Consider the following 13,338-nt stretch of genomic DNA (forward strand, 5'->3'; position numbering starts at 1 on the left):
ATGATTAACGGGTTAAATCAAATCAAAAATGTGATAAAATTAATCCTCCAATGCTATACAAACGAAATTAATGATAAAAAATATAAGTTTACCAATGAGGATAAAAACAAAGTCTTAAAACTCATTGCACAAGGGATTATGACTACAATGAGTTACCTGAAGATTTAAATTAACATAATAAACTTTGATATAAAATTGTAATGTTATTAAAAGTTAGTTAGTTCTTAAGTTTTTGTTATGGACTAAATAAATAAAATAAAAAAAAATGTTTTTATATGTATTGTTTGTATATTACACCACCAAAAAGTTCAATCAGCCGCTGAACTACGCGGCTAGGCTGTTCATTAAATGCGGGCATTCGACTGAATGGCTAGGCCATTCGTTGAATGAACGTTTAACGAAAGGGTTGAAGGTCACGTCGCCTAGCCTCTTTAATTTTAATACAACAATTGTCATCGTTTTATTTTGAGATGTGAGGTTAAGTTAGGTTAGGATAGGTTTGGTTAAGTTTGTTACTTAATTTAATCATTTATTTAACTTAATAATTCATCCTTAACTAAACTTAACAAGTTAAGTTTAAAAAAAACCCCCGGCGGTTTTTGGTTCTGCCGTTTCCAAAGGACAACTAACAACCTGCCAACACGTTGAACGTTGAGTTATCTGAATTCATTCATCGGCCTAGCCATTCAGGTGAATACTGGCGTTTAATGAACAGCCTAGCCGGTAAGTTGGCTGGCTGATTTAAGTATCTGGCGGCGACATATATAGACATGATCATAGAAAAACGACGCATGTGATTCGTGTGACATAGTGTGTGAAAAAATCACTCCTCTAGCGCCAGATACCTAGATTACAAAAATAATAAATCGCTTTGTACTTACAGCCCATCTGCCAAACAAAATGGATTTTTTACACTTGAAAATAGACGCACTGTATCTGAATTGTGCTATTTACATAAATTATTAAATAATAAACTAGACTCTTTAACGTACTCTCCAAAATTAATCTGAATGTCCCCTTTCGCGTGACAAGAAATAAGTAAATACTCCATCTGCCAGTTTGTAGCACTAACTATGCACAACACTCTTTCCTCTATCGTTTTTGCTCTAACTATTATGTTTTTTTTTCATCTATTAATATATTTTAAACGCCCCTTAATTTATTTAAAAAATAAATTAAGACTTTTTATTTCTGGCTGCGATACGATCCCACTTACTGTTTAATGATGCACACACCTGAACACTTACTCCGACACTAATAAACATAAACACACGTCTACACTTACTCTCATACAAATACACATAAACACATATTTTTGTTGTAACACAATTTAGTAATATTTATGATTTTTATTTAGAAACTTCGCTGGTCTGTCTTTAAACCGTAATTAAAAAAAAAAAGTTTTACATCATTGTCGACTGTTTGTTTCTTTAAAATAAATAAATGAATAATAATTAAAAGAGAAAATACGATAATACATTTGTATGAAGATAAGGCAGATCGCGTTTTCTCTTAAACAATTTCTAAATTAACGATTTAAACATTCGATTTTAAGATTCGATTTTATGATTCGATCTATAACAAATCGATCCCTTCCTCCTTGAACTCCTCAATTCCCTAATGCAAATTGTAAATCGTATTCCCTGTTTTGCGTACCGAGACGATAATCTAATTTCACCAATCCAAAAGCCTTCTGCAAATGTCGTGTCCTGATTGGTCGCGAGATTAGCGCTCGAACAATTTTGAAAAACGATTTCGAACCATCTCGAAGATAATTAAAATGAAAATCTGACGATGAAGGGTTCAGAAAGAATGATTTGGATTTTAATAAAGTTTATTATCATTTTATTTTTTAAAATTCAGTTATAAACAATAGCCAATTGATTTAGTCGTAATGATTGCGATTCAATTTACACATGAAAAACCAAAAGAAACTTAGGCGCCTAAATAATATTTAATAACTTTTCTAAATTCGCTAACCATCTGATAGAAAATAATCATAATTTTAATAAAGACAATGGGTTCAATGTTTATCATGTTGAAAATAGATCATTAAAATCAGACAACTTAGAAATTAAAAAAGAGATTAATAATAGCAAAATTGAAAAAATAATCAAACAAGCAATATTTCTTAAAAGTCCTCTTTTATCAAATAAAAATACAAATGTTCCAATTTCAACCACCATCAATTTACCAGATACCTTCAAAAAAACAAAATACTACATGAAATTATGACTGGGGGGCTTATTACCTCCATATGTTGAGATTTATATATATATATATATATTTAGATAATTTATGTAGCGCCATTTTTTGTGAAAATCACCTCAAGGGCGCTGTACAATAAATAAATATTCCAGCACGTCTTGCAGATACATAGCGCATGGACGTTTGAGATTCTAGTCTCGCCTCCAATTATTATGATATAGGAGCTAGATTACAGCACGTCTTGCAGCTACAGAGCGCATGGACAATAAGAAATCTAGCCCCTATTTACATTTTTTATTTTTTTGTTTGACAATGAAGTTCAGAGTTTTAGTGATATTTAAAAAATGGAATAAAAAACAAATTAATTAAAAATAGAAGTGAGATTTCAAGTCTTGCAGCCACTGAGCGCATGGACGGTTGGAATTCTACACCCCATTTACTAAATTTAGATAATTGATAGTTAATAATATTTATCTATTGAACCTAGATTACATAGATTATCGTCTTGCAGCTACTAAGTGCACGGACGAGTGAAATTCTAGCAATTTAAAATTATCAATCAATTTACGAAATAAACATTGAGCATAATAGTAAATTTGTAAAGTGTTCATGCTAAAAAGTAAACAATAAAAAAACTAAACAGATAAAGCACCGTTTCAACACTATGAATAACAAAACAGATAAAAAATATCCGAAGGGTAGCTTCCGTAGATTTTGGGTAGCCACTGTCGCAGAGCCGCACATGTGGCAAACACAGGTTGTTTGCTAAATTCCTGGAAGATGGCGCGGCCCATGTGTAGTTGCCGAGGGGGGAAATATGCCTATTATTCCAATGACTTTATATCGATTTCAGCTTAGAGTTAATGCATACACTAAGCATTTTAGTATGTATATAAATATTTAGAGTACCTATCATAGACACTGGTAGAATTATAAAATAGAATATGATACATTATTAAATTATACCTTGTGAGGAAGCTTGTGTAGCTTCGAATTCGGTCCGTCACAAAATATGAAATACGTGGTTTAAACAAAGTTGTTTTATTTTTAAATAAAAATGTGGTTTTTTTTCGACTGTGGTTAAGCTTTGTACGCACCACGTACAATGAATAATCTTAAATTCTTGCTATGAGTAATACCTGAGCGCATTTGGTTCAACGCAATAAAACAATTTCTTTATTATAATACACAATAGTTGCATTGATTTCCATACGTGCAGAAAATTACATGCGTTATGTTTTTTGAAAACAATTCTTGTTAGACATTATTCAGTAGTAAATATATTTTAATAAATTATCGTATCAATATCGACTACCATGATATAAAATTTGGCCAGGTAGGCCTCTTCTGACTGGCCACTGTTTTCTGTATAAAAAAATAATATTCTTTTGATATTTTTTTAAAAATATTTTAATTACTGGTTACTAACACAAATATTTCAAATTGTTACACAAATATACCCACACATTTTGCACAGAAATTTCGACTTTATTTTTTGAAAAAATTGACAATAACTGGGCCCAGGGCCCGCATAACAATGGAAAGTTAACAGAGTTATCGTCAATGAGGAAATTCTGTGTTTTTTAAATATTTTTATTTGTTATTAAATTAAGCCAATTTTTTTTTAATATACTATCGTATTATCAGCGCCATGATTTTTCATAGTTTTGTATTTCTGAAATCACTCCACGTGTGACGTCAGAGGTTCTTATCTGTCAGTTCTTCCGATTGGTTCGTTTACGATAACCAAACCGGATATCATTCACAGCTCTCATATCTTTTTTTTTTTTTTTTTTAAAAAGAAATATTTGCGTTCTTATGATTTACCCAAATATTTAATTTTGAGGGCCATTTTCAACGAGTTGTAAATAACTCACTATTAGAAAATGGAATCAAGTTGGGGTATAGTGGGATTCGAACCACAGACCTTTGGTCCATGAGTCCAATACACTAGCTACAGGACCACAACCCGATAAACATTTTTTGTATCCAATTTCCCGTAGAGCTGAAGTTCCTCATTGTCTATGCGGTCGTTTTTTTTTTACGAAAATGTAAATACTTCGTCAATAAAGTACAATAGAAGATATTGTTTTTAGTAAAAAAATATAAAAATGAACACATTTTCGTACATAAAACTTTGATTTTACTTTATGGACAATTAAAGATATTATCTTTGTTAAATTTTTATTGTAGTAATTGAATCTCAGTGTTGGTTCTATATTTTCCCAAGTGTTAGAGCTAATAGTGTAATTTGAAATATTATGAAGGTTTGATGATGGAGACACGGCGCAAAATAAATAAACACTAATTGGTTATTTTTCAGGGCGGTCGTGAACGTGCTGCTGGCGGCCGGGCACTCGGTGGGCGCGCGCACGCCGTCCGGCACGGCGCTGCACGAGGCCGCGCTGTGCGGCAAGGCGGCGGCGGCGCGCGCGCTGCTGGCGGGCGGCGCGGACGCGCGCGCGCGCGACACGCGCGGCGCCACCGTGCTCGACGTGCTGGCGCAGTTCCCCGAGCGCGCCACGCACGAGATCGTGGCGCTGATCAACAGTAAGGACCTTTGAACCTGACTATTATATATATATATACATATATTTTATTTGTTTTATTCTTTATCTTAAAATAGTGCGCACACAAAAATATTATTTTGTGTGCTCTTGTAAGAATAACTTTGAATATAAATTTAAAATTGTTGTAAGACAGAGGAAAAAATATTTTTGAGAAGGGAATATGGAAGTATAGGCATTTACTGGGCTTAAGACCTGTCATTGACTGGTTTAAGTGGCCACTTTTTACACTGTGTAACATTCATCATTCTGCCTATGTTTAAACATCCACATTTCCTCAACTCTTCTATCTGTCGACTTTTATGATTTCAAAGATCCGAAACCTTTATCACGTGGGTGAGATTCGTACAGGTCATAAATCATAAGCCCTGTAATTGCCTAGACTTCCATATTCCCTTCTTAAAAATATTTCCCCTCTCTTTTGCAACAAAGTTTTATCTAAATAACTCCCTAGAGAGGAAATCCAGCCAGTTTGCAAACATTTGGGCATACTCAAAATATTGTTGAATTAACTAACTGGTAAAAGAAGAAGTATTAAAATTGGAAAGTGGTTTCAGGCGTTGCCTAGTAGGTGAATTGGTTCAGCCGGATGAATCTCACCCACATGATAAAGGTTTCGGCTCTTTTACTTCACCAAAGTCAACAGATGGAAGAGTTGAGGAAATGTGGATGTTTAAATATAGGCAAAATGGTGAATTTTAACAGCCAGTGATAGGTCATAAGCCCTGTAAATGCCTAGACTTCCATATTACCTTCTCTAAAACGTTTTCCCTCTCTGTTATATATTATTTATAAATTGTTTAACGTATCCATGTTAACCTTATGTGTGAATTTTTTTTTCCCATTTGAGATTTTTTTTCTGCCTCGAAATAAATTGAATTTAGTGACTCCGCCTTCGAACCAGAGATTATGCATAAACCCAGAAACTATAATGCATGAATAATATTATAAAAGAGGCAATTGAATTGTGCAGACACCCAAATAACACAAACAAAGACAACGGGTTTAAAATTAACTCAACATTGTTCCGGTATTACACAATACGCACGACAAAAATGACACTGAATTTACCTACTGCCGACTGCATTTGCCGTAATTATTGCTCTTGCAACGGTAGCCAAAACGTCGAAACTAATCGAACTGACACCGGATCACCCAAAAATGGCGATACATATTGTAATACGTGTCTCCCGTTTTCCCAGAATACCGGTCCAGCAACGGCACGGACAGCTCCGGCGAGGAACTGCCCCCCATCCCCGTGGCGGGGGACAGCCCGTACGACAACGTGCGCCCCCCGGGTACGGCCCAGAGAGCCCAGCGCCCCGTGTGGGAGCGCCGCCCCGAGGACGAGCGGCGGGTGTCGGCCGCCTCCAACATTTCTATGTGAGATATTATTTTTCTTATTAGTGTTTTGAAGACGTTGAAAGAGTTAATGCAGAGTATAAAATGAGCGACGCATGTACCAAGTAATTTCTAGAAAATTAAAAAAAAAAAAAAAATTACTAGAAAATAACAATCCTGGATATACCTTGTATAAAAATAGAGAATTTAAAAAAAAAAAGTACTTTTTTTCTTAAACATGACAAAAATATCGTACGAACGATTTTTCACTATTCTTTATTATACGTCAAGCACTGACATGACAGGGGGGCTGTTATGTCAATGCTTGGCGTATAATAAATTTAAAAGCCCTATGGGCGTTAATCTTTACATATATAATTCCTCTGTACGTGTGATGTCACCGTACTCCTCCTAAACGGCTTTACTGATTTACGTGCGGTTTTCAGATAAATATAGATCTTTGCGCTGTGCGTGTTCGTAGATATTAAAATCTTTAATCGAATATGTAAAAAATAAGTTAGGAGCATAAATGTTTTATTCATCGATCTACCAGAGTTGCATTAGAGGAGAATGCATTTGCAAAAAAATGGAAAAATGTTGTTTTTTTTTGTATAAAATAAGTTTTTTTTTATGTATTCAAACATCATTTGAATTTTGTGGATCTCAATCAGATTCTTTACTTAAATTCCTTATAATTTCTACCCATTTATTTCATTTTATTGGATTTTTGGTAACACTAAAATAAAATTGAATTCAATACATTTTTAAAAATCGTATTCCTACATAAGTGCTCCCCTTTGTTGGTGAGACGACCGGAGTTTGACGTTTGCAAAAAGAATGCCATATTTGAAAAAAATATTTATTTCATCTTTCAGAATTCAACCATAAACAAGTACCTACTTAAATTTAATAATTGAATAATAACAAATTTTAGTTTTGGAATTCAATCACAAGCGAGTACCTAGGTACCTACCTACCTTATAATAAAAAGTATATTTTCAAGGAAAGCCAACGTTCGGGCAGGACAACGTCTGTCGGGTCAGCTAGTAAATAAATAAAGAAGTTTCAGCGTATTCAAATTAGGCTCCCCCCCATCCAATTCCTTATGAAAGAGAGTACTGCACAGAAGTATGATAAATTATTAAAAACATTTCAAATATAAAAATTAATTTATATTTACATATTCCTTAGTTCGCCTGCACCTAGACTATTCCTCTGTTATCTGGTCTCCATATTATGATGTTCACATCAAGAATATTAAATCAGTTTAACATCGATTTTTGAGAAAGATAGGCCGGAGGTTGGGCTTATCCAGAGACCAATATACGTATCTATAATAACCGTATCTAGAATAACTCCCTAGGGAAAAAATCCAGCCATTCTGCAAGCATTTGGACATACTCAAACTACCTTAATTACATTAACTACCTGGTAAAAGAAGAAGTATAAAATTTGGAAAATTGTTTTCAGGCGTTGCCTAGTAGGAGATTTTGTTCAGCCGGATGAATCTCACCCGCATAATAAAGGTTTTAGCTTCTGTACTTCACAAAAGTCAACAGATGGAATAGTTGAGGAAATGTGGATGTTCAAACATGGGCAGAATGGTATATGTTACACAGTGTGTAAAGTGGCCACTTGAACCAGCCAATGACAGGTCATAAGCCCTGTAAATGCCTAGACTTCCATATTCGCTTCTCAAAAATGTTTTACCTCTCTGTTGCAATAAGTTTAAATATGAATAATTCCCTAGGGAGGAAATCCAGCCAGTCTACAAGCATTTGGACATACTCAAACATTGTCCTCCATCAGTGTTTTTTGGTGCTGTAAAATCACAGTTGCGCCGTTGTTGCACTAAAAAAAAATGCGCTTTTGGCAAGTCCCCGCGCGCAACTGACCAATCAGGCGTTGTTGTCACTAGCACTCGCGAAATTGTTCGAATTTTCTATAGGCACAAGTTCTATCTGGTAGTTTGTAGTCAAACTATCATTCTGCCAATTTTGCACGGATAAAACACGTATTCATAGACTTGTGGCATACTTATCATGATTTTTTTTTTAAATGTTAGTTATGTCATTGTTGCGCCGGATGACCGATATGTTGGCCTAAGAATTTAAATCATAACACTTGACATTTAATTAAAAGAAAACCGCGAAATATCTCCTTACTCGCTGAAATATTTATCTCCTTTTGTTTGAATGTTCAAAGTGTAAAATATAAAGAAAATCGCCCCTTCGACACTTCGGGGTTGAATTCTCCGGAGTGATCTCACTCGGCGGCCGCAGTCAAAGGGTTTAAACCGTTTTGTAGTGTGTTAACCCTGTAATTACGACATCTTGTGAGGTGTCATCTCGTTTATTTTGGGCGGTCTTGGGTTCAGAGCCATAGGGATACATGTCAATTAAAAAATAATTTTTAAAAGAGGTGCTTTTTAAGATCTCCTATTCACTATCAAAGATATTACGACAGCATCTTTGTTTAAATCACATCTGAAGAAACATCTCATCTCTATCATAATCTATCATCCTCTCTTCTTTCCTCTTTGTTCCTCTTTGCCATTGAGTAATAGTTTTGATTTAAGGTAATTTATTACGTTTATTTATATTTTAATTTAAAGTTATTTATATATTGTTCAAATACAGTTATTTATATTGTTTTACATCTTAAGCTTTTTATTTTATGCTTATTTGTTTATAAATTTGTGGAAACCACTTTTAAATTGTAAATCTTAAGCGGTTTATAAATAAATAAGTGTAAAATGTCATACCACAAAGTGAAAAATATCTTTGATATAAACAATAATGAATCCTATTGAATATGTTTCGTTACTTAAATTGTGAAAATACTTTTTTTTAAATGCTGGTTGGAAGAAATTACCATTTGTCAATTAGCCCGCCAACGTTCAATTTACTTTTTTTTAATCAAAATTAACGGTCGAAGCCAATTTGTACAAAATTAAAGTTAAATACAAAGTTATATAATAGAAAGAAAACATAGTTAATTATTATGCTTAAACTCAATAAAAGTAATTCATAGTAAAAAAATATTAAAGATTTATAGAAAAACAGTAAAGTATAGAAGAAAAGTACTAAATAAGAAATACATTTTAGGTTTGTAAATCTAACATGGGCACATATTACTACGCAAATTCAGCAAAAATAAAAATAAATATACTTGTATATGATAAGAGTATATTATACAAACATACTAAATCTTTGGTTCATCGGTTATTGTTGCAAAGTCAGTAGTACGCACTATTATGTACAAAAAGTAAATTATAAAAAAAATCTTCAAAATTTTTACTTTTCTCTATATTCTCATTGATCGAAAAATTATTGGGGCGATTCAATTATCTTGAGTTTGTATACTAATTCTGTGATTTTCAGCGATTTTATATCCGCGCGTATCAGTTATTTGTCATCAGTAATTTAGGTGTTTTGACAACCTATTGTTTGCATACGGAAAATGCGTGATTCAATTTTTGCACTGTCTTTAAAACCATATGAAAGTGGGCATTTATTTCCGGGTGACTCCTAAAAACCTAATAATAAACCTAATGCATTCTAAAAAACTAAATGGAAGACTGGTCCGTGTTATAACGATACTCTAGTGACATTAATACTTATTATGAATACGAAATATTATTTATTTATTAATTTTAAAAAAACAAACCGTCGACAGTGATATAGTAACATGAAAAAAAATACAGCTTAAAGACAGACCAGCAAAGTTTCTAAATAAGAATCATACATATTATTAAATTGTGTTACAACAAAAGGGTGTGTTTATGTGTATTTGTATGAGAGTCAGTGTAGATGTGTGTTTATGTGTATTAGTGTAGGAGTAAGTGTTCAGGTGTGTGTAAGTGTGAGCATCATTAAATAGTAAGTGGGATCGTATCCCAACCAGAAATAATGAGTCCTAATTTATTTTACAATAAATTAAGGGGCATGTAAAATATATTAATAGATGAAAGAAAAGCATTATAGTTAGAGCAAATCAATTATAAAGCAACTACCTCAATTCTCGTAGTATACAAGTATTTATATACCACTATGATCTAGGTTGCAATAAAAGGGTTTTTTTAATTTTTTAAAGATATATTTGGACTCCTGTATTTAGTAGCCTTACGTGTCATGTACAAGGCTATGGTACTCGGAAAAAGTCGTTTTTGTTTGTCTTGGAAATGGGATATTTGATCACTGATTTTGGTTTATTACCTTTTTTTTACATTTTTTTTTTACATTTTTATTGCACCACAACAGGCCAGGAGGCCTAATTACAGTGGTGAATTACATCACAGAGCACCCAGGCTTGAGAAAAATCACATTTTTTTTAATTTTTGTGTTCTCATCGGGAATCGAACCCGGAACCTTCCGTGCGTGAGTCTAGCGTCTTGACCACTACACCACGGAAGCCGCCTTTATGAGTCCAATCACTATCGTTGCAAAGTTCAAGAACAATGGCTCGTGGTTACTACTTTAACTACAGTGTGGATATCTGTTAAGGATATTCCATCTTTCCTGCATTCTGCTTCAAGTTTATGGCGTTGTAAACTGAAAAATGGGCATTGAAATAACTGATGTTCGATACTGTGTGAAGAAATATCATCGCATGGACAATAGTCATCATTCCTTAATATAAAATATAAAAGGGTTAAACACCTTGCTATATTAATATGGATGCAAAAAATATACATAAAAGAGTTCGGATGTTTATAAAAGAAGTGATGAACAAAGCTTTTTTTTCAGTGCATCCATCGTTCCTTTCTCCTTTCAGAGAAGTCACCCACCCTCAAAGGAAAGGTGACAAGAGCCCTTAACGTTGGCTGGAAAAGCATTTAATGACAATTATTAAACTTCCTGTACCTGTGGAACATTGCGTCATGATTGTTTGAATAATATACGTTGGGGTCGCGTCGGTCGTACAGGCAAACAAGTCTTAAAAACTAACATATTACAACAGAGATGGAGAACATTGTAGATATTAGCTGGAGGTGAATGGTGGACTTTTACTTTTTAAGTGGAGTAATTTAATGATAATCGGAAAATAAGCATGGAAAATAGGCGCAGAAAAGCAATTGTAAGGAAAACGATTGAGTTATTGCTTCCTTGGAAAATTATGAATTCAGCTGATTATTCAGAGAGCGAGTGATTGTTGATTTGGGAAAAAAAGTAATTGAAACAAAATGAATATTTTATATGAAACATCATAACGGCTTCGTGACTTTGCTCCCCCTTCATACAGATTTATCCTTCTACCTGCTCACAGTTTGTAGTTTCTATCTCCCTGACATTTAATTCGTGTGCGTACCTCTTCTCTAAATAATTAAGATCCCATTTAAGTAACTTTGGACGGTTTTCTGAAAGTGTAGCGCACCCTCATTAGCGGAATCTCATTAGTTTTGTGACAGTTTAAATGCCTTTTCGTTTTAGTCGTGAGTGTCATTTTAATGAAAATTTCCTTCCATTCTAGCACTTTCTTTTACATAAACCTAACTAAAAACTTAATTTCTAGCAAACCGTCTTTACGTTTTGATCTATTTCACTTGAAAATAATTTCATCAAAAGAAACACGTTGTCCAAAAAAGTTACTTATAAAAATCGCTTCAGAACGTTTTTCTACTTACTTTCCTTATTTATATATTTATGTATGTTTTCCAATTTATATTTATGTTTAATTTCTTTATTACTAATGATATATTTTATAATGTGTATTTATGCTTCAATTTTTATTATTATCGGTATGTTTTATAATAATTATGTCTCATTTCTTTACTTTTAATGGCAAATTTTCTAATTTATTTTTATGATTCTCATTTTATTATTATTACCTGCATGTTTTCTAATTTATATTTATATTGATTTTTTCTAATGTTATTATTATTATTTGAATTTATTAAGCATCATTTAATGAAATTTAAAAAAAACATGTAAAAAAGAAGGTCTTTCCTAAACACAGGAATTTCCTAGCTAGTCGGGACCTGAAACAAAGAAACTCTGTACATTTTAAAACTGGGAAATACAAAAATAAATAAAATTAAAAAAATAAGTAATACCTAATTAATAATGAATACTATTTCGAATTGTATTTTTTTTTTGTAAAAAATCTGTTAAGACAATAAACATAAAACATCACTAAAAATGTTGACAATTTTTCTCTTTACATTAAAATTTTCATGTTAATACGCTTTGGATTTGTTTGTTTGTTCGCTTAAATTACGTAATAACAAGTTTGTATCCTTGCACTTTTTTTGTGTATATTGGGTATCATCCGAACAAAACTATATATTTTTTCATTTGTTTTATTTATCGTAATAAAAATACGTGTTTAGTTTGATTACACTTTTATGAGTGATTTTCACCAGTAACCGGGTTTCATCAACACCGACATAGTCGGACTGTCCGATTTCGATATCGGTCACCAGTCTGACGACGTCGGTCACGACGAAATCCGGTCTGTGGTGAAAATTATAAATAAAAGTAGAATTTAACTTAATACGTATTTTTATAATTTAAATACAGTTTCAGCAAGAAATGTCGACAGAAAAACTCATTTTATTATTTGTTTTATTTTGTTTGTTTTGGTTTTTGTGAAGCGAATGGTACGGAGGTCATGTTTGTTTGTTTGTTTTTTTTTAAGTTTCTCTGCTTTACAGTCAGCCATAAAATAAAGCATTAAACTACTTATTATCATTTTTACAGGAAATCTAATTGCAATTCTCCAAACAAATCTCTTATCCCTCGTTCACCTCAGTCGTTTGATAATTTTTCCAAATCAAGATACATGCTTCTGCTTTCATCTAAATGCTTTGGCCTTAAACATAAATCAAGTTCAGCGTCAGACATAAGTTCTAGTTCAATAGGGTATTACAAAACTTCGAAGCCTATTGAAAAAGATGAGGAAAGTCTTATGACTAAGTCAACTTCAAGCATATCCACCTTGCGTGTTGGAAAAAGCAAGTTTTTCAAAAGAAAATCATCCAATCCTATTGACATCCCCGAAATAAACGTCATCCTCGAATCTCATCTTAACGTCTCTAAATCTTATCCCCGTCAACAAAAAAATTCTACTTCCCAAAATAGACCATCTTTACCAAATATTACTGAGGCTTCGGAATACTTTGCTGATTCCGATAGTGATGGTTCAGCGCCATCTTTTAAATCTGTTTCTAATCCTATCTACTCTCACTGTGGAAGTGTCAAGGACTTGTTGGAATTAATGA

The 13,338-nt window shown here is 33.0% G+C and overlaps 1 protein-coding gene across 1 annotated transcript in view; it reads left to right on the plus strand.

The window, feature by feature from the left end:
- The window catches only part of LOC148274449 (uncharacterized), a 200,213-nt gene that overhangs the window by 21,453 nt on the left and 165,422 nt on the right, over positions 1-13,338 (plus strand). The window contains exons 6-7 of the mRNA XM_088237109.1: positions 4,532-4,758; positions 5,978-6,158. Of these exons, the coding sequence (XP_088093235.1) occupies positions 4,532-4,758; positions 5,978-6,158 (408 nt within the window). The remainder of the gene's footprint in view (positions 1-4,531; positions 4,759-5,977; positions 6,159-13,338) is intronic.

The sequence above is a fragment of the Micrasema longulum genome, unplaced genomic scaffold, assembly GCF_059751315.1.
Source record: "Micrasema longulum isolate JH-2025_06_02 unplaced genomic scaffold, ASM5975131v1 h1tg001645l, whole genome shotgun sequence".
Taxonomy (NCBI): domain Eukaryota; kingdom Metazoa; phylum Arthropoda; class Insecta; order Trichoptera; family Brachycentridae; genus Micrasema; species Micrasema longulum.